The sequence below is a fragment of the Dromiciops gliroides genome, chromosome 6 (assembly GCF_019393635.1).
Source record: "Dromiciops gliroides isolate mDroGli1 chromosome 6, mDroGli1.pri, whole genome shotgun sequence".
In the NCBI taxonomy this organism is placed as follows: domain Eukaryota; kingdom Metazoa; phylum Chordata; class Mammalia; order Microbiotheria; family Microbiotheriidae; genus Dromiciops; species Dromiciops gliroides.
This window is the reverse complement of record NC_057866.1, coordinates 249256542-249277266: the sequence shown is the minus strand read 5'-3', so window position 1 is coordinate 249277266 and position 20725 is coordinate 249256542. Positions and strand designations below refer to the sequence as shown.

Here is a 20725-nt window from a genome sequence, read left to right as displayed (position 1 = left end):
TGACAGGTTAAAGCAGTACTGGGGTAAATGTGACAACAAAATTTAATAGGGATAATTATAAAGTCTCAAACGTAAGTTCAAAAACTCAACTTCTCAAGAATGGGTACGGTTGGAGAACAAAAGACTTAGGGTTTTTTAGTGTTAACTCCAATCAAATGAGCAAATTTTTATTAAGCAAATACTATATTCCAGGTACTGTGCTAGGTTGGAAAGGTTAAATTTGGTCTGTTTGTCAAATTCAAGATAAAAAAAAAGAAAAATCTTGAAAATTAAATTTGTAAAAATACGCCTACAGAGGGCAGCTAGGTGGTGCATGCAGTGGATAGAGCACTGGCCCTGGAGTCAGGAGTACCTGAGTTCAAATCCAGCCTCAGACACTTAACACTTACTAGTTGTGTGACCCTGGGCAAGTCACTTAACCCCCATTGCCTCACTTAAAAAATATATATATACCTACGACCAATGAACTCTAGATAGTTCCCAGGACTGCAAGCTTATGACTGATAGACAGAAGTGATCAGCAAAAGGAAAACAAAAAACCTGATATTTCCAGGAGAGAAACGCTCAGTAAAAAGAGCCATTGCCCTATCCTCGCAGGTTCTCAGTGACCCTGTATTGTTAAATGCCTTGGCCACCTGCTCCCTGACCTCACATGTATCCCTTGTTAGTGCGGTAACCTCTGTATGCATGGGGGAGGGGTTTTTCTGTGTCACTTATTTCATTTTTGATTTATAGTTTGATGAAATGTGCTTTGATCTGAACTGTGGGTCTTTTAGTAAAGAAACACATTGGTCTGGGCTCATAAGCTATGGTTTTGAGTGGTTGGTTGTTTTGAGTGGTTGTTGATCCAGAAAATCCATCAAGAAACCAGAGTCTATCTAGGTACCTTGGCATCTATCTTTTTTTTGTTGTTGTTGTTTTGCTTTGTTTTGTTTTTGTGGGGCAATGAGGGTTAAGTGACTTGCCCAGGGTCACACAGCTAGTTAAGTGTCAAGTGTCTGAGGCCAGATTTGAACTCAGGTCCTCCTGAATCCAGGACTGGTGCTCTATTCACTGTGTCACCTAGCTGCCCTGACTATCTTTCTTTCTCCTTGTATCTTTTCTTTCTTTCTTTTTTTTTTTTTGCGGGGCAATGGGGGTTAAATGACTTGCCCAGGGTCACACAGCTAGTAAGTGTCAAGTGTCTGAGGCCAGATTTGAACTCAGGTACTCCTGGATCCAGGGCCAGTGCTTTATCTACTGCACCACCTAGCTGCCCTTCTACTTGTCCAGAACTTAGCATACACAGTGCCTGACACACGATAAGCACTTAAATGCTTGTTGCTGCTGCTGTCGACCTTCAATCTGGAATAGCCCCTCCCAGATCTGAACTCTAGAGACCAGACCCCCACCAGCTCCCTGGGGGAGAGTGATAACGTTTACCTTAAAAGCTCTTTTATAGAACACAGCCCGTGAGTCAGGAAGACCTTGAGTTCAAATCCAGCCTCAGACACTTAACATGTACTAGCTGTGTGGACCCTAGGCAAGTCACTTAACCTCAATTGCCTCACCAAAAAAAAAAATACTCTTTTACCCTGGATGGAGTATAGAGATAGGGACTTTTCACTCAGTCACCTCGCCCAAACACCTCATAACTAGCAAGGACCAGCCACCAGAAAGCAGGAGCAACCAGGAATCTTGCATTTCATCTTGTCAACCAACCGTGCAACTCTCCTGCCATCACACTCTGCCTTTCTCCCTCTTATTCTAAGAGCAATATATAAAATCAACCATCGCTTCTGGAAAGGCCCTGATGGTTTCTGCTCACAATCCCTCTTTTACCCTCTGCCAAAATCTCCTCCCTTGACACCATGTGTTAGCTCCCACTATTAGAATGTAAGATCCTTGAGGGCAGGGACTGGCTTACTTACTGGTACTTGGGAGGGTATCTGACCTATCCATGGCAGGTCCTTAATAAATGCTTTTTCATGCATACAACCTTAAACTTGGAAGAGTTTTCCATCAGGTGAAAGACAGACAGGGGAGGAAGGTGTTAAACATTATTCTGTACTAATTGCTACTACATAGTATATATAATACTGTAAAGTTAATATAGTCATCATCATTATCATTTATTATATTCATGTCATATTGTAGGGTTATATATGGCTCCTTCTGTTTATATGGTCTCATTAGAAAGCCAGTCTTTATCCAGAAAGTTTGGGGAAAGTAAGGAACAGTCAAAGAAATAAGAAAGGAGAAAATCTATTCTATAAAGAATAAATGAGGGAAGGGCAGCTAGGTGGGCGCAGTGGATAGAGCACCGGCCCTGGAGTCAGGAGGACCTGAGTTTCAAATCCGACCTCAGACACTTAACACTTACTAGCTGTGTGACACCTGCGCAAGTCACTTAACCCCAATTGCCTAATTAAAAAAAAAGAATAAATGAGGGAAAGATTAGTGGTAAAGATTAGACTTGTTGGAAGCAATATGATGGTGGCTGGTGGACATTAAAGAAGCAACTGCAAGCAGTGAGCAACAAATACTTGACAATGGGAAAGGAAGAGACCCCTGTTCAGAGACAGATAATCAAACAGCTCTGAGATCTAGGGGGAAGAAAAGACAGCTCCATTCAATCATATTATCCTTGAAGTCACCTTCTAGGACAAACTCCGTGTGTGTGTGTGTGTGTGTGTGTGTGTGTGTGTGTGTACAGGAAATGGTGAAGGGGAAGGAGGCAAACAGAAGAATCTCTCTCAAAGATCTTAAAGGCATTCATGCATGCATTCACAAAGAACTGTAAACTTGGAATAGTTTTCTAGGGGCCGAAGGCATGCCAATCAGAATAGCTCAGTGGGCTTGGGCAAATATTCATTGTAGGGGCAGCTAGGTGGCGCAGTGAATAGAGCACCGGCCCTAGAGTCAGGAGTACCTGAGTTCAAATCTGGCTTCAGACACTTAACACTTACTAGCTGTGTGACTCTACAGCTGCATCTCTAACACAACAATAAATATCCACCATGATGACCCAGAATCATAAATACAAATATAATCTATTTAAGAAGTCACATATAGGAGCAGCTAGATGGCACAGGGGATAAAGCACTAGCCCTGGATTCAGGAGTACCTGAGTTCAAATCTGGCTTCAGACACTTAACACTTACTAGCTGTGTGACTCTACAGCTGCATCTCTAACACAACAATAAATATCCACCATGATGACCCAGAATCATAAATACAATATAATCTATTTAAGAAGTCACATATAGGAGCAGCTAGATGGCACAGGGGATAAAGCACTAGCCCTGGATTCAGGAGTACCTGAGTTCAAATCTGGCTTCAGACACTTAACACTTACTAGCTGTGTGACTCTGGGCAAGTCACTTAACCCCAATTGCCTCACCAAAAAAAAAAAAAATTCATTGTAGGCAGTTGTTCAATTACAATACTAGTAATTTAGCACTAGCCCCTTGGCCATCTATATTTGTATCTACAGCTGCATCTCTAACACAACAATAAATATCCACCATGATGACCCAGAATCATAAATACAAATATAATCTATTTAAGAAGTCACAGATAGGAGCAGCTAGATGGCACAGGGGATAAAGCACTAGCCCTGGATTCAGGAGTACCTGAGTTCAAATCTGGCTTCAGACACTTAACACTTACTAGCTGTGTGACCCTGGGCAAGTCACTTAACCCCAATTGCTTCACCAAAAATAAATAAATTAATTAATTAAAAAAAGAAGTCATATATATGTATACACACATTATGAAACATTTTAGAAATATATTCATCAAAAACGTTTTTAAAAGTGTTCAGTACAAGGAGAAAAACACTCAACTAGATGGCAAATGATCCTACCTAGAAAAGCTTATGCTTTAATAATTCATGTAAGAGGTTTTAATATTCACAAAGTTAATAATTAAGGGTCTGTCAATAGTTCTGTTATTTAAAAAAACTATAAGCATGGCAGTGAGATGTAGTGGAAAGAAACATCACTGAATCTGGAGCATAAAGACTCTGCCTTCATACCCTGGCTCTGCCATGTCCTACCTGTGTGATCTCAGACAAATTACCTCCCTCTCTGGTCACAATCTCCTCGTTTATAAAAATCAGATGACATCATTTGACAATCTCAAGCCTTCCACCTCACTTTAATACTCCTTAATCCTAAACAGTCAGCTGTGGAAAGTAACATAAAATGCATAAAACATGTAAAAAACCATGAATGGTGCGCCTCTCTCTCTCTCAGAAATAAATCCAATAGTAAACTTTAATCAACAAAGGAGAACAGTTCACACAACTATTACAGTTGATAACATTCACCAGAAACATGATCTTACATAATGAGTTTATTAGAATTGGTCTTTACAGTTAGGAATTTAACTTGTAAAAACATATACATATATACATATTTATGCAGAGTGACATCCTGTACAATGTGACTCATTATTACACAGGACTGCATCTTTTGAGTTAACTTATTTCCTTAAAATAGAATTATCCACAATAAAAGCTTGGTGTAACAGACCCATCCTTTCTCTCCTGTACGAGTAGCACAAAGGGGTTCTGAGATATTCGGCATTGTGCAGGAGAAAGAGAACTGAACTAGTCACCAAGAGATCTGTATTCTAGTCTGTCTGTGGTATTGTTGTTTGTCCTTCATTTTCAGAGGACCTGTAACACCACAGGTGATGTTTTGACTCAGGTGTGAATTGGATTTAAGTGAGGCAGAGCTGCACAAAGTATCAGCCACACTCTTCCAGTGTCACAAAGTCCAGTGGTGGGACAAAGGTTTGAAACGACTTGATGTGATCTGAGATACAGTGGATATAACCTTGGCATCTTTGATGCACAAATGCTTCAGCCACCTTCATGGCTGTGGGGACAAACTTCTCATTTGCCATTCCACCAGGGGAAGTCTCACATGCTTGGGGTAGATGCCCCCCTAACTCACTGAAAGGTTTGAGGCTCATTGGTTACCTCAATGTCATTTAGCCCATCTGCCAAGACAGTTTTACTGGAGTGTGGCTGTTGCACATGCTACAGCTGCTTAGCACCACACATGAGAGTTGGGTGACAGGTGGTTACCAAAGGTGGATGAGCAGCCCTGAAAAGAGCTCAGCAAGCCCTCTCACCAGAGGTGCTAGTTCTCCTTGAACACCCCATACAGCCCTGTATGTGTATGATCTTCCACAAATCCAATTGCTTCTCAGTTTCTTCATTTGTAAAATGAGAACAGTTGGGCTAAAAGATGTCTTAGGTGCTTTACAACTTTTAAACTTAAAGATTTAATGCTTCCATAACACCCTGCTGGCTTGGGTCTGGTATCTAGTATCTATTTCAGAGTTCTCTGAGCGTTCCTGATTGACTGAGAGATCTCCGATACAGCAAAGATGCTTCAGTTTGAAGAGACTTCAATGAAGAGACAAATGAGAGGCGAACCTTGAACTTCGGAATGGCTACACACACGGGGAATAGATCCCTTGATTCTTGGTGTCTACATTGACATTCTCTCGTTGGTTGAGTGGAGATTTGCTCTTGTGTATTATATCATCTACCCTAATCTATATAATTTTCCCATCTCTGCTTGAAGAAAGGTGTTTAATATACAACTCAATATACATCTCTTATGTAGACAGTTTTGTGGGACAGAGCAAAGTGACTCCCTTGTGCACAGAGACCTTTTATTTTGAAAACGCAAAAGAACATTACACCCCTAGACTACATACACACACAAAGACACACACACACACACACAGAGTAATAGAGATATAATTCTAGTCTAATACCCCTCACAGAGACAGGCGCTTAAAGGATCACTCAGCCAAAAATGTCTTAGATTCTGCCTGTTAATTTCCCACTAACGGTAGGAAACTTACTAGGAGTACATCCATGGACTTCTCTGACTCTCCACAAGTGTGGAAATAGAAATCTCCCTTAGAGAGATTAAGGTGGCCTAGATCCCAGATCAGATATCTATCTATGTTGCAAACAGACCAGCCAATCTATCTTAGACAGTTCAGTCATCTATATTAATTTGAATTATTACCTTCTTTGAATAATTGTAAATGTCTTCTCTGTTACTGCAGTCTACGACGTAGGCATGAGCTCTTGCGCCCAATTTTCTGCATTCTGCAGCTGTCTCCTCAATGCCATGCTGTAATCAAAGACAAAATGGGTGAGGCTAGAATTTAAATTACAACCGCATTTTATTTTGACAATTGAAAATTAAGTTAATAATTTTATTTAAATGGGGTTAGCAATCTTAAAAGATTTTTAAATATCATTAAAAAAAATTTAACTTTATTAAGAATGTAGAATGGAAGCTTAGCAAAGTAATCCAACATATTGCTTATGGCTACAAAACTCCTGTTTGGTATTTAAGGGCCTTTACAATCTGACTCTAGCTTACCTTTCCAGGCTAACTGAATTTTACTCCCCTACATAGCTTACGTCCCTGCCAACCTCATCTGCTTACTGTTTCCCATAGAATACACTCCAGTTTCCTCCTGGTACCTTTGTACAGTCTGCCCCTATGCCTGGGATACACTCCCTTCCTCACCTCTGCCCCTTAGAATGCCAAACCTTGCTCAGCTCAAGTAGCATCTCCTAAGTAAGGTCTTTTCTGATCAAACTAGTAGTTGCTGCTCTTCTCCCTCCTGAAATGACTCCATCCCTCTTGTACAGTTTCAGCAATTACTTATCTGTGTACTTGTTTACCAAGCCCCACCTTGTAGACTTGGACCTCAAGAGGTCAGGGATTGTTTTCTTTTTTTAATCTCTGAATCCCCAACCTAGTACCAGTACCCTTACACATAGTAGATGTTTAGTTCATGCTCAGTGAATTAAATTGAATTATGTTGGAGAGATCTAAAGATATCTTGCAAATCGTGCCTCAGGGAAGGTAAAGAAAATGAATTGTGTAGAGGGAAGGGCCAGGGAAGAGTGAGGATAAAGGAAATTAAATTACTTAAGCTTTTAAAAATCTTTTTGGAAATACTTCCTTTAGAACTGAAATGTCTTTAGAAATTTATTCAAAATGAATTTCAGAAAACTCTGAGTTCCTTGAAGTGATCCAAAGAGTTCTACAAAGAAGGACATTTGAACGTACACCCTGCGAACTCACCCACTTTACCATCTGTATCAGCCACACATAATGGTGAGCCATTGGAAATGGCCAAACTTGATGACATTACTGAAACGTTGGCTTTTTAATGGCACTAAATCAATGATTATGCCCCCAAATGTAGCAAGAACAGTTGATTGTTGAATTATCCTGGCAGTATGCACTTTAAATGATTGGTATTTTTAAAAATATAATTTCTATCCATGTTATTAGATTATTTTTAAAAGCTGTTTTCCAGGAACAGTACAGTGCTGAGTTTGCAATCGGAAGAGCTGGGTTTGAATCCTGGTCCTGACACTTATTACTTGTAGTATTCTGGGCAAATAATTTAATTTAGGTTGGACTAGCTGACCTCTAAGGTTTCTTCAAGTTCTTCATCTCTGATCCTATATTCCTAAACTGTGATTTCTCTGATTTAAGGGCTGTGAGTAAACTCCCTCTACTAATCAATAAATCAGTCAGCAACACATACTAACACCTACTTTGTTCCAAGCAATGTACTAAGGACTAAGGACTAAGGACACAGGCAGTTTTTCTGTAGCTCAGAGCTTTCTGTCCTAAGTTCTTTTTGACCCTCACCATTCCATCCCCTGAGTTACCTCAAGTAACTCAACTCTATATAAGTCAAAGGGGGAAAAATATTTCGAGACATATTTCCATGGCAAAAAATGGTACTTACAGAGTAGTATGTTGTTAGATTTAGAATAAAATTATGATTTGTAAAAAAAAATCTTAAAAAATTAGTTCTATATAATTTGAACTATAGTTAAAACTATTAGTATAAAACTATTAGTTTAGTATAAAAAAATTTTACTATAAGAATTTCCCCCCAAATTTTGTTTACCGTTTTCCACTATATTTTTTCATTTATTTCTAATTTTATTTTCCCCCAAAACAATTTTCAACATCCAATTTTTAAAACTTTGTGTTCCAAATTCTCTTCCTACCCCGAGGGCTGCCCCCCCCCCTCACCCATGAATGCAAGCAATTCAATATAAGAAGTTTTCTACTATACTATTCCAAAAAGTTTGAGATCTACTGTTTTAGATTAGGCTCTGGAACTTTTAGAGAGCAAAATATGTGATAAAAGACACAATGCGGGGCAGCTAGATGGTGCAGTGGTTAAAGCGCTGGCCCTGGATTTAGGAGTACCTGAGTTCAAATCCGGCCTCAGACACTTGAAACTTACTAGCTGTGTGACCCTGGGCAAGTCACTTAACCCCAATTGCCCCACCAAAAAAACCAAAAAACCCCAAAACAAACAAACAAACAAAACAAATAAAAGACACAATGGCTGAAAGTTTATTTCAGTTACAGCATCTGCCTTAGACAGTTCCAGCATCAGTTTCAGAAAACAAAATGTTTTATGGGACTGTTATTTCCTCTTAACAGCTTATACAAAGTATTCATAGGATAGTCTACATTTCAGCAATTTTTAAGACTTCTCTTTTATTTTTTTATAAAGTCATAATCTGGGGGCAGCTAGGTGGTGAAGTGGGTAAAGCACTGTCCCTGGATTCAGGAGGACCTGAGTTCAAATCTGGCCTCAGACACTGACACTTACTAGCTGTGTGACCCTGGGCAAGTCACTTAACTCTCACTGCCCCAAAGAAAAAAAAAGAAAGTCATATCTGTTAAGGTTGAGGTCAGTTATATTTAAGCCAACACAGTAGTTTTTGAAAGGATGTTTTAATAATTGTCGAGTGCCAAAAATACTGTTAATTCACTCAATATCTTATAACTGCCTGAAAAGATGTTATTTTAGAAAACAGTGAAAATTGACTAAATTGTAATGAGTGAACATTGGCCAAGTGGATAGTACTAATCACTGTGATGCCCAGGATAGGACAATGAATCTGAAGTTAGACAGAGGACCTAGGCTTGAATTTCAGTTTGGCTTATGTGCTCCTTTGTAGTTGTCACTTAATGTTCCTTGAAGTTGCCCTTTCTGTAAAAGATGAGTTGGATTAGATGACAGAAGAGGTCTCAGGCAGTTCATTATCATGGGTCACTAACCTCTCCCTAAACTTGTTTTCATGACTTCAAAGCCATATCAGTGAAACAAATCCAACTACAGATTCCCTCAGATGAATGCATTTTGATTGGGTAGATAGCCATCCTCCCCAAGTGGGTGAAATTTAAAAGTTGCCTCAAATCTTGTTTGGGATCACCTAGTCCCACTTTAAAGTGGGAATTATCATACTCTCACCCCATCACAGCAGCCCAGAGGCTGAGCTCAGAAGGGGCGAGTAATGTACCAGGTCTTAATGTGTGGTCTAGAACCCCTTAGTGAGCTTGAATGGTCACCTGAAAGTAGGGATGGACAGGGTCTCTTATCCTAAACCCGGATCTCCACTAGGGCATGGGGAACAACATAGCCACCAAACACCATGACCCACAAATATTTATTGGTTCTGGTAGTCAAAGCAGTTAACAAAATGGCTGAGGAGAAAGATTCTGAAAGAAGGCCAGCCTTAGGCTTTCTCTGTCTGCTTTGGGGTATGATCTTGAAAGGTTATTTTATTTTCATCAGTAATAATCACAAACAGGAATTTATTCAAAAGGTATTTCATTGTATTTTATGGGATTTCAGGGGTTTTATCTAGATTTAGAAAGGACTTCAGAAACCAGTCTTCCCATTCCTCCCTCCCATTGTCAGAAGAGGCAATGGAAGCACCGAGACATTAAGTGACTTGCTCAAGGTCACACAGTAAGCTCAAGGGAGGGAAGTTGAACCCAGTTTCTCTGACTGAAAAGCCAGTGCCTGAAGAGTTCAGAGCACAGGCATACAAAATCTTAGTCAATCTTACTGCGAGCTCCCTGGCACCTGTGAGCAAAGGAGATCTATATTAAAGACACTAATGACCCTAAGGACCAAGTTCTTTATTCTGCAGCTGGGGCAAGATAATTAAGAGAGGGGCACCTCTCAGTCCTGCACCTGGGCAGGGGTGAGGGTGGAATGAAGAAGGATTTTTTAAAAGGATCTTTGAGTTCAGATACAGGGAACTGGGGGTAAGGAGAGGAGGAAGTCAGATGAATAAAATCGTGTCATATTACTGGTGGGCAGAGCCCTGGATTAAGAACTAGGAATTATGGCTTCTCTGTTTATCACATGACCTCAAATAAACAGATTTGTCGACCCTATATTATCTTTTTCCAACTGTGCAATAGGAATAATGCTCCATACGTACCTGCCTCACCGGGACCCTGTAAGAGGTTCATTCCTGTGAAAGGTTTAAAAACAGAGCAGTACCATTACCTTATTGATATCCCAAAGAACCAGTTTGCTTTTAAGTTTGGCAAATTCATAGGCAGTGAGTCTCCAATTCCTTGTCCCGCGCCAGTGATAAGGACAATTTCTCCACTGACTGCCTTTTCTCTTCTTAGGAATAAAAAACTTCACGAAAGACTCTAGGGCGGAGTAAATCAGGATGGGGAGAAGCAGAAGAAGTTCCAAAGAGATGTGCATTCTGGCTGCGAAGAGCTCTCCAGCCCGCGGATCAGCGCCTTGGGCTAGGAAGCTCCCCAATCAGAGAAACAAACAAGGCAGATGGAGAAAGGCTCCTTCCGGCCCTTCCGCAGGGCAGCCTTTTGTGAGGTCTTCTGCAATTGGCTCGGGTGACAATGCAGACCGACTGCTCACCAGCTAGCTCCTCGCGCCAGGGAGGGGACAAAGTCCTGCTGAGCAAAGCTTCCTCGCGCTCTCGTGTGTGCTCAGTCCTAGGGGGTTTGTGCGGCCGGAGATGGGCTTTCACTCAGCCTTTTCTCCCTTCCTGGACCCATCCTGGGATGGGAGCTGTTTACTCTCTCCAGTCTTGATCAACCGCTTCCCGTGACTTCCAAGAAACGCGAGTGGAAAACATTTTGGGTCAAAACGCCTTCTTTGGGGGCAGCTAGGTGGCGCAGTGGATAGAGCACCGGCCCTGGATTCAGGAGGACCTGAGTTCAAATCCGACCTTAGACATTTGACACTTACTAGCTGTGTGACCCTGGGCAAATCACTTAACCCCAATTGCCTTACTATTAAAAAAAAAAGCCTTCTTTGAAGGTTGATGACTGACATTTTATTCAGGAAGCTCTTGTCCTGAATTAGTGAAATCTAAGTGCATTCAAAGTCATAGGTTCTTCATTTTGAGAAAAATGAGATTTAAATGTCTTTAAAGTTTTCTATAAATAACTTTGTTTGGGACAGAAATTTTTGTCCTTTCAAGGGTAAGTAACCAGTGAGAAGTGAGGTAAAATGGAAAATGCAATTGTCCAGGAGTTACAGAACCGAGGTGTTATTTACTCCCTCTGGGACCTTGGGTAAGGAACATAGCCTCTTTGGGCTTCCCTAGAATCCACTGTAACATGAAGCTCTCTTCCTCCTCTACAACAGTGACCCCTAGAAGTGCTTGCTCCTACCAAATGGAGGTGGTGGTAGAGCTACATAATAAAATTTCAAAAATCAATAGTGTTGGGGGCAGCTAGATAGCACAGTGGCCTGGCCCTGAATTCAGGAGTACCTGAATTCAAATCCTACCTAAGACACTTGTCACTTACTAGTTGTGTGACCCTGGGTAAGTCCCTTAACCCTTATTGCCCCACGCAAAAAAAGAAAGAAAAGAAAAGAAAAAAAAGAAAAATCAACAGCATTTCTACATAATGAAAATGAAATACAAGAGGAAATGATAGAAAGGATGATAGTATTCAAAATAAGAAATGCTTGAGGATTGATCTATGGAAGCACAAACTATTTATATAAATTCAATTACAAAGTATTCTTTAAAGAATAACTTAAATAGCTGGAGAAATCTTCAGTGTTCACAGATGGGCTATGATGATATAATAAATCAATCAGCCAATCAATAAACACTCATTAAGCATTTACTATGTGCTAAGCACTGTGCTAAGAGAATACAGGCAGCTAGGTGCTGCAGTGGATACAACACTAGCCCTGAAGTTAGGAGGACCTCAATTCAAATCTCACCTCAGACACTTGCTAGCTGTGTGACCCTGGGCAAGTCACTTAACCCTCATTGCCCCACCAAAAAAAAAAAAAAAAGTAGGCTGACACTGCCTTTAATGTGCATGCATGAGCATCACAAATTCCTTCGTCCCTTCCTGGTTTTACCGTCTTCACCTTGGCCCTTATTGGGGCATGATGTCAAGAAAAAGCTCAGTGAGAAATTCCTAGCTTATGGGGTCTTAGTTCACTAGTTCACTGCATAGACCAGAAGAAATAACCTGTAGTTATCTCACAGTTGTTGATCTGTTTACTGCTACACTTAAGATCTTTCGAGTAGAATAGTTTAAAATTGGAAATTATTTGTAAAGTGTAAAAGTTGCGAAGAAAAAAATATTTTTCTAGTCTGACCACTGAATTGCACTGAATTAAGAACAGCTTTTTGGTGGTTTGGTTTGATTACTTAACTCTGGTAAAGCAGGCCATGCCCTGTCTTGCATTAAGCCTTGCCAGCCTCCACTGAAGAAAAAGCTGCTGGAAAAAAGCGGCTACACTTTCACTCCTTATCTGATAAGTTTCTGAGGTATGGGCAGAAAGTTTTGTGTATGGAGTAAAGCACATTTGACCGAATTGGGAACATCTGATTGATAATTCGTTTTGTTTCAAGTTTTTTTTTTTTAATCCTAATAGTGTTTCTAACCGAACCAGAAATATTTTAAGAACAACTTATTTGACATGCACTCTTGTCAGCTTAAGTCCTTTTTGATTTTTTTTTGCCCGTGACTCTTTTAGATTTTTGTTTAAGTATGTTCTATCCAGGCTCAAGGCTTCAACCACATGGCAGCTAGAGGCAATGCCTATGCATGTCACCCCACCCACTGGACCTCACTCACATCTCCTCGAACTCTCCAGACCAGGCCTTCCCCACTCCCCCCTCCTACCCCATTTCTTCAACCCTGCCCATCTTGAAGAAGTTACAGAAGAAGAATTTTCGTCCCTTTTCCTTATACATAGAAAAGTAGGGAACGTTATAGGCCTAGTGTACCCCAGAAGTTCTCTGGGGTGAATCAAAAGAACCTTCTTGAGAAACTAAACCAAAGGACAGACACACCTAGCCAGTTTCCCCAACCCCTCAGAGAGATGGAATTGGGTGTGGCTGTTGCCTTTGTGGCATGAGGAGGAGAGAGAAGGCTTGAGAGATACAGAGCTGTCCTTCACCCAACTTCCCCCAGCCACCACCAGTGGGGGATGGTCCTCTCCCAATAAGGGAACTTTCCACAGTCAGATGATCACCTCATCAGACCATCATGGTCCTCTATAAAAGTATCTGCCTGTCTCCTGCTCGAGGAGATTGGTATTTCAGAGCCATGCTCTGTGCCATGCCTTCTGCCCATGAGAAGTCCAAGGACTTCTCTCTTGGTTTCCTTTCCCTAGCATCCTAAATAAACTATGATTTTATTCTAATTGGATTTGTGTGCAAGAGCGTGTAATTTTTTAAAGAGGAATTCCTAAGATCCCCTACCTCAAACCCCTATCTGTTTTCCCCATAACATAGAGGGAAAAAAAGAGAAAAGTGTTACTGATAAAAAAGATATCAATAAAAATATAAAGAAATATCAATGTTTTTTTCCCTCTTTAGAATTTGAGATTCCCCAGGGGCAGCGGAAACTATGTTTTTGCCCCTTTTTTTGTATCCGTATTGGGCAGCTAGCGTATAGACTCATCTTCCTGAGTTCAAATCTGGCCTCAGACACTAGCTGTGTAACCCTTGGGTAAGTCACTTAACTCTGTTTGCCTCAGTTCCTTATGTATAAAATGCCAAGAAGGAAATGCCAAACTACTCCAGTATCTTCGCCAAGAAAACCTCAAAAGGGAAATTACACAATCACAACAAGAAGTATACCCATTAATTAGAACAGAGCAGATAAGAAAGCCTACAGCTACTACTGATTAAGGTGATGATTGGTTTAATAGGACAATTGAGATAACCTTGTTAGGAATGGCAATATGGGTTTGATTACTGTTCTCAAAACTAGAATTGAGAAGTAGTTCCTAAGTCAACCTATTATGCATTTACTTTCTCTCATGAAAATGATGGGAATACAAATAAAAGCAGAAAGAAAGACAATCCTTGCCCTCAGGGAGTTTACATTTTATTGGGAATTCAACAAATAAAAGGAAGCTGAAAAGTAGGAGAGGAGACACAGGTACCTCCTCAGGCTTGATAGAGAATTGAGACATGACTTAAAATGATAAATAGAATATACTTAAAACATAGAGCCAACATTAATTATAACAGAGAAATATTTTAGAGGCTTTTCCAATCTAATAAGGGTAAAGCAATGATGTCCATTATCACTACTACTATTTGATATAGTGATAGAACTTCTGGCAACAGTATTGACTAGGGAAATAAATTGAAGGAATAATTTATGAAAAGAGGAAAGAAAATTATTGCTTTTTGCAGATGACATGATGATCTACTTAGAGAATCATAGAGATTCACTAAAATTAATTGAAGCAGTTAATAACTTCAGCCAACGAGCAGAATGTAAAATAAACTGTACCCACTATCAGCTTTCCTGTATATTACCAACAAAAATTCAGTAGAAAGGGATAAAATGAGAAAATCTATTAACAAAAACTACAAAAATGTATAAAGCATTGGGGATTCCTGTTTACTGAAATAAGACAGGCTTAAATAGTTAGAAAAATATTCATTTCTCATTGTTAGGCAATGCACATGTAAGAAATATGTCAATACTACAAAAGTTAATTGACTATTCAGTGCCATACCAATCTGTCATGGGGCGCAGAGCACCCCAGAATTTCTCTGGGGCACACCGAGGAATCTTCTCCTTGAGAAACTAAACCAGAGGACAGATAACGCCTAGAGGAACCAAATCGGACTGAGCTAGCTTGGGATTCCTACCCTTCATTCTGGTCTCCCTTATCCTGGGGAGATAAATTTGGGTGTGGCTTCGGCCTTTATGTTCTGAAGAGGGATCTGTAGCCACACCTCACCCAATTCCTTTAGTCACTACCAGTGGGGGATGGTCCTCCACTGCTCACCCAATTCCCCCAGCTACCACCAGTGGGGGATGGTCCTCTCTCACTAAAGGAACTTTTCACGGGCAGATGGTCCACCCCCATCAGGCCTCTATAAAAGTACCTTCCAGTCTCCTGTTCCGAGGAGATTTGGTATCTCTGAGCCATGTGCTTTATGCCAAAAATCCCCATAAAAAGTCCAAGGATTTCTTTCATGGTTTCCCTCCCCCCACCCTTCCCTTCCCTTCCCTTGCTCCTAAATAAACTATCACCTTGTTCTAACTATGTTTTGTGTGCAAGAGGGTGTAATTCTTTAAAGAGGAATTCCTAAGAACCCCAACCCCAACCCGTACCCCATTTTCCCACCATATCATCGGGCCGCCAGATGATATGGGGAAACCGATAGGAGAAAGCACGTGGGTCCTTAGGATTCCTCTGTAAAGAATTACACTCTCGAACAAGACCTAATCAGGAATAAGAGAACAGGTTTATTGGGGTACAAGAGAAACCGGCCAGGAGGAAGGTTTTGCCAGAACAAAACGCTTCCCCCCCCAACTGACTTGTGGGGTGCCATTTTATAGGGTTTAGATGGGGGGTGGGTAAGAGTCTCTTATTAGGTGAGGGGCTGGTGGTCTTCCCGAGTTGCGCTGTGGTAGGAAGAATCCCTCGTGAGAGATCTGGTGTTGGGTGTCAACTTTGTCCTGATGGGTCTAAGCAGTCTGCTGATGGGCGGTTCCAGGTGGTCTTCTCCTGGATTACCTCATCCAGATGCTTAGGAGGACTGGAATGTGGGGTGATGGTCCTGGAGCATGCTCAGTTCAATCTATGCCGCTTATCTCCGTTTGGTGGGTGTGTGTGTCCTTGATTGTGTTCAAGGAGAGGCCTACTTGATTTCAAGGGAAAACCCCTGAGGTTTCAAGGAAAAGGTTCCTTGAACCCCCCAGAGAATTGTTGGGGTGACCGGGGCCCATAATCCTCCCATGACAAATCAAAATACTGAAGAGTTATACTACTGGTTAAAAAATAGAAAAGTTGGTCAGTGGGACAGATTAGAACATAAGACTGAGGAGGACAAAAAATGACAACACCTCATGTCAATATCCTAACTGGTTTCTTTCTGATACAACGTGTTGCTTTAATGGCTGTGTAAGTCCTACTAAAAGCCAAGCTAAAATGGAAAGCCACTTGGCATTGAGTGGCTCCCTAACTAGCTTTGAATCTACTTATTTCCTTTTCTGTTTGTTTCTGAAGTTATTGATCTTTAGTCTGTGGATCCAGCTTGAGAATGAGATTCTCCCTGGCATTATAAAGATCTCAGGTTGAGAAATTCCTCAACTAGATCCAGAAAGAAATGACTGTAGTAGCATTGTATTAGGTAAACCTAAAGACTTCAACTTCTCCTCAGGTCTGGTGTTTTATCAAGCATGCCTGAAAATTGTTTATTTCAATAAATAAATTAAATCTAGGTGTTTCTCTTGTAGGATCATACTCAGTCTTGTAAGGTATATTATTTTTGTAAGCCTTTATCTTTTGCCTTTTGGAAAACTGCATTGCAAAATTTTCTTTCCTTTATATTGTTTGCTACCAAGTCTTTTGTGACCCTGATTGGATTTTTGGTAATTTAACTCTTTCTTGGTACTTGTAGATACTTCTTGATACTTTCTTTGACCTAGAAATTCAAGATATGAACAGTGTTATTTCTGGAACTTTTAATTTTAGATTTTTTTTCAGAAGGCAATTGGTGGATTTCTCTTTCTTTCTTTCTTTCTTTCTTTCTTTCTTTCTTTCTTTCTTTCTTTCTTTCTTTCTTTCTTTCTTTCTTTCTTTCTTTCTTTTTTGGTGGGGCAATGGGAGTTAAGTGACTTGCCCAGGGTCACACAGCCAGTAAGTGTCAAGGGTGTGAGGCTGGATTTGAACTTAGGTCCTCTTGAATCCAGGGCCGGTACTTTATCCACTGCGCCACCTAGCTGCCCCCACCCCAACTGGTGGATTTCTTTTTCTATTTTCACTTTTTCTCTAGTTCTAATATATCTAGAAAGTTTTAATTTCTAAATTTTTGTTTTTGTTTTGTTTTGTTTTTGGTGAGGCGATTGGGGTTAAGTGACTTTTGAGGGATTACACAGCTAGTAAGTGTCAAGTGTCTGAAGCCAGATTTGAACTCAGGTACTACTGAATCCAGGGCCAGTGCTTTATCCACCGTGCCACCTAGCTGCCCCTCATTTCTAAATTTTAAAAAATGCTGTACCCAGGTTTCTTTTTTGGTTATGGTTTTCAGGGAATCCTATAATTCTTAAAATTTTATCTCCTTGAAATATTTGTAGGCCAGTTTTTAAAATAGTAGATACTTAAAATTTTCTTCTAATTTTTCAATCCATTCATTTTGTTTTAGTATTTTTTTTTGTTGTCTCATGGAGTCATTTAGTTACTTTTTTGTCCATTCTAATTTTTAAGCAATCTGTTATTTAGACAAGGTCTTATACTTTACACCAACCTATTCATTGTCTTGTAAGTTCTTCAGAGTTCTTGTTTTTTTCCAGGGACTTCTGAAGTCATTGTGGTCAAGCTAACTTTTCCCTCCGAGGTTGTACTTGTAGTTTTTATGGAGTTACTTTTTTTTCCGAGGGTTGACTCTTGACCCATAATATTTCTTCATTGTGTTCAGCATCTTCTTCTGTTTGTTCATATCTTCAGACTCAGTTCCTAATTTGGGAATTTTTGCTAAAGCAAGGCTCTATCTCCCTTCATCATCCAGGGGTGGGGTGGGTAAGGCCCTATTTGGTACTGACCTCAGTTTTCTGGGTTCCTGACAATGGTTTCCACCTCCACTCATGTGTCTGGGCACAAAGTATTAGCAAGTTTCATTGTCTCCAGTTATATTTCTATTTTTCTACCTCTTTCACCAATCCGGGTGTCCCTGTTTAAGATACTGCCATGAGTTTCTATGCCATTTTTAGTTTTCTTAGGGAGCTGCCGCAGGCTCCTAGTCCTAATGCTTCCCCATTCAGGTCATTACTTGACAAGTATTAGACAAGCAACTTGTTTGCCTATGCTTGTTGTGTCTTCTGCAGCAGGACATTTCTTTCAGCTCCTGTAGCTTCTGGATGCCTTTTTGTGCAGTCCTGAGATGGATGAAGGATTTGATTGATGTTTCTCTTTGGATTTATAAGTAATTACTCAACCATGGTTCCTTTTAAAGATAATAATAACAATGATATTTATGATAATATCTATAATTGACATAGCACTCGAAGATGTGCAAAACGCTTTACAAATATCTTATTTTATCTGTGAGTTAGAGGCTATTATTATTCCCATTTTTCAAATGAGGAAACTGAATCAGATAAATGTTGTGACTTGCCCAGGGCCACACAGCTGGTAAAGTCACATTTTAACTGAGGTCTTTCTGACTCCAGATCCAGTGCACTATCTACTGTGCAACCTAGCTGCCCTAGATCAGTGCGGGAGTAAAAGTGGGAGAGATGTGATATTCTATGACCTTTTATGTGTCCACCCTAACTAAAAGTCCTCCTCTCGGTTGATAATCAAAGATTTGTAGGTGGGTGACTCAAGGGCATCTAGGTTGGTGTGTGACTTTGAGAGCTTCAGACAGACATGGTGACAAGTGGCTTTGGGGCAGATGAATCTTCTGTGTTGCATCTAGAAGGATTAGTCTCTCCTCAGTATCTGAGAAGATACACACACCCATGTTTGTCAGTCTTTCTGCCGGCCTGTCTTGCCCCAAGAGTATAGTACATCTACATGTCTGACAGCTTCTACTCAGTCTAAGTCTGCAGCTTTGCACTAGATTACTGAGAGGGCTCTTTGTACATTGCTCTTTAGCCTGCTCCCAGCTAACTATCTGTACCTGAGTTCTTTGGCAGATTACTAATTGGCTGTAGTCCTTACATTGTTACTGGGGTTTTGGATGACTGGTCACTGACTATATCAGAGAAGATATATTGATGGATGGAGCCTATGCAGGTCTTTTGTTTCTCTCAGCTAAGACATTAACAAGATTTGACTATTTCAGTTATTATGATATGGGCATCAGCAAAGCTGTTGTTATTCCATGGAACCTCTGACCTCCCTGCTATCTGCTAGGGAAGATAAATGATTTTAAACCCATGGTTTCTGCTCTATCACATTGTGAAGCAATGATAATGAGAGGGAAGGAGCAATGAAACCCTTTGACAAAACCTCCCCTGTTCCCTTGTCAGGCACACACAGTTATTGCAACATTTGGTGTCTGAGGAATCCAAGAAGGATTAGGTTAAAGAATTTGTGAGATTATTAGCAAAAGTTCTAAGTTTTGATGAATAACCAAGTTTTCTCTCAGGACCTTACTAGATTTATAACTCATTTAACCCTTCTTACATGATCATATTTCATTTATTGATCTCGTCAGAATCCAGTTATGTAACCAGTGTCCTTTTGGTGTCTGGGGTTGGACAGCTGCCTTGTTCATTTTATAATGAACTTCTTGTTTTGGGCATACTGGAATGTTTTGTTAATTTTTATTATAAATGATCTCTAAAGTTTCTTCCTAGATACCATGGGCTATTTGATCCCATCCATCACAGTTTTTACAAAATTGGAATAAGATAAGGACTAAAATTTTACTAGGTTAAAGGTGTAATTAAATTTCAGCCAAGTACATAATTCCTTATCATACTTTAGATGTTTGAGGAGTATTATATACTCACCAAAGAGACATATTTGAAGGATGGAAGTGACTCGCAAGGTTATTTAACGCAAATTCTGGCTTGTTTTCATGAGCATTTTTTTTTTTGGTGGGGCAGTGAGGGTTAAGTGACTTATCCAGGGTCACACAGCTAGTAAGTGTCAAGGGTCTGAGGCTGGATTTGAACTCAGGTACTCCTGAATCCAAGGCCGATGCTTTACCCACTGTACCACCTAACCCCCCCCCTCCATTTCTTACAGTTCCTTTATTTCCACTCTGAATTTGATAAATGAGGCAGAGTTCTTTGGTTTTGGTTTTGGCAGGGCAATGAGGGTTAAGTGACTTGCCCAGGGTCACACAGCTAGTGTCAAGTGTCTAAGGCTGAATTTGAACTCAAGTCCTCCTGAATCTAGGGCCAGTGCTTTATCCACTGTGCCACCTAGCTGCCTCTGTAGAGTTCTTTAAAGTGTAATTTTTACTAGTGACTAGCCCCACAGTTTATTTTATTTTTTATTTTGAATGCAAGTAAAGCTCCTTTTTATGAGAAAAAAATTAACAGAATTCTCTTGGCTCAGCTCATGGTAGGTGATGATGACCTATTTAAAAAGAACACTATGCAACTGAAAGTACTTCCACCAACATTTATTTTGTTAGCAACTTAAGATAAAAGCATTTGGCTTATTTCTTTCTTCCTGTAAGATTTTTATGGAAAAGGTTTCCTCCTGTCATGAAAGGTCCGGGTACACTCTGGGAACTCCTCGATTATTTGACTATTGTTTCTACTCCAAGGAAACCTGGGAACTTCAGTATCTGGCACTTTCCCATAGGGTAGTCAGAATCTCCCCATTTCAAGCCCTCCTGCTTACGAGGTATAAATACGTAAAATGGTTTTATTAGAGTAGAGAAATATATATATAAAGGACCTAACTCTGAATT

At 40.2% G+C, this 20725-nt stretch overlaps 1 protein-coding gene across 1 annotated transcript in view; it reads right to left on the bottom strand.

Moving 5' to 3' along the window:
* HSD17B11 (hydroxysteroid 17-beta dehydrogenase 11) overlaps positions 1-10950 on the bottom strand; it is a 32390-nt gene extending 21440 nt beyond the window's left edge. The window contains 4 exon segments of the mRNA XM_043972663.1: positions 6039-6146; positions 10375-10436; positions 10439-10490; positions 10492-10950. Coding sequence (XP_043828598.1) covers positions 6039-6146; positions 10375-10436; positions 10439-10490; positions 10492-10584 — 315 coding nt within the window. The 5' untranslated portion in view covers positions 10585-10950.
* Positions 10951-20725: the final 9775 nt, after the last annotated feature.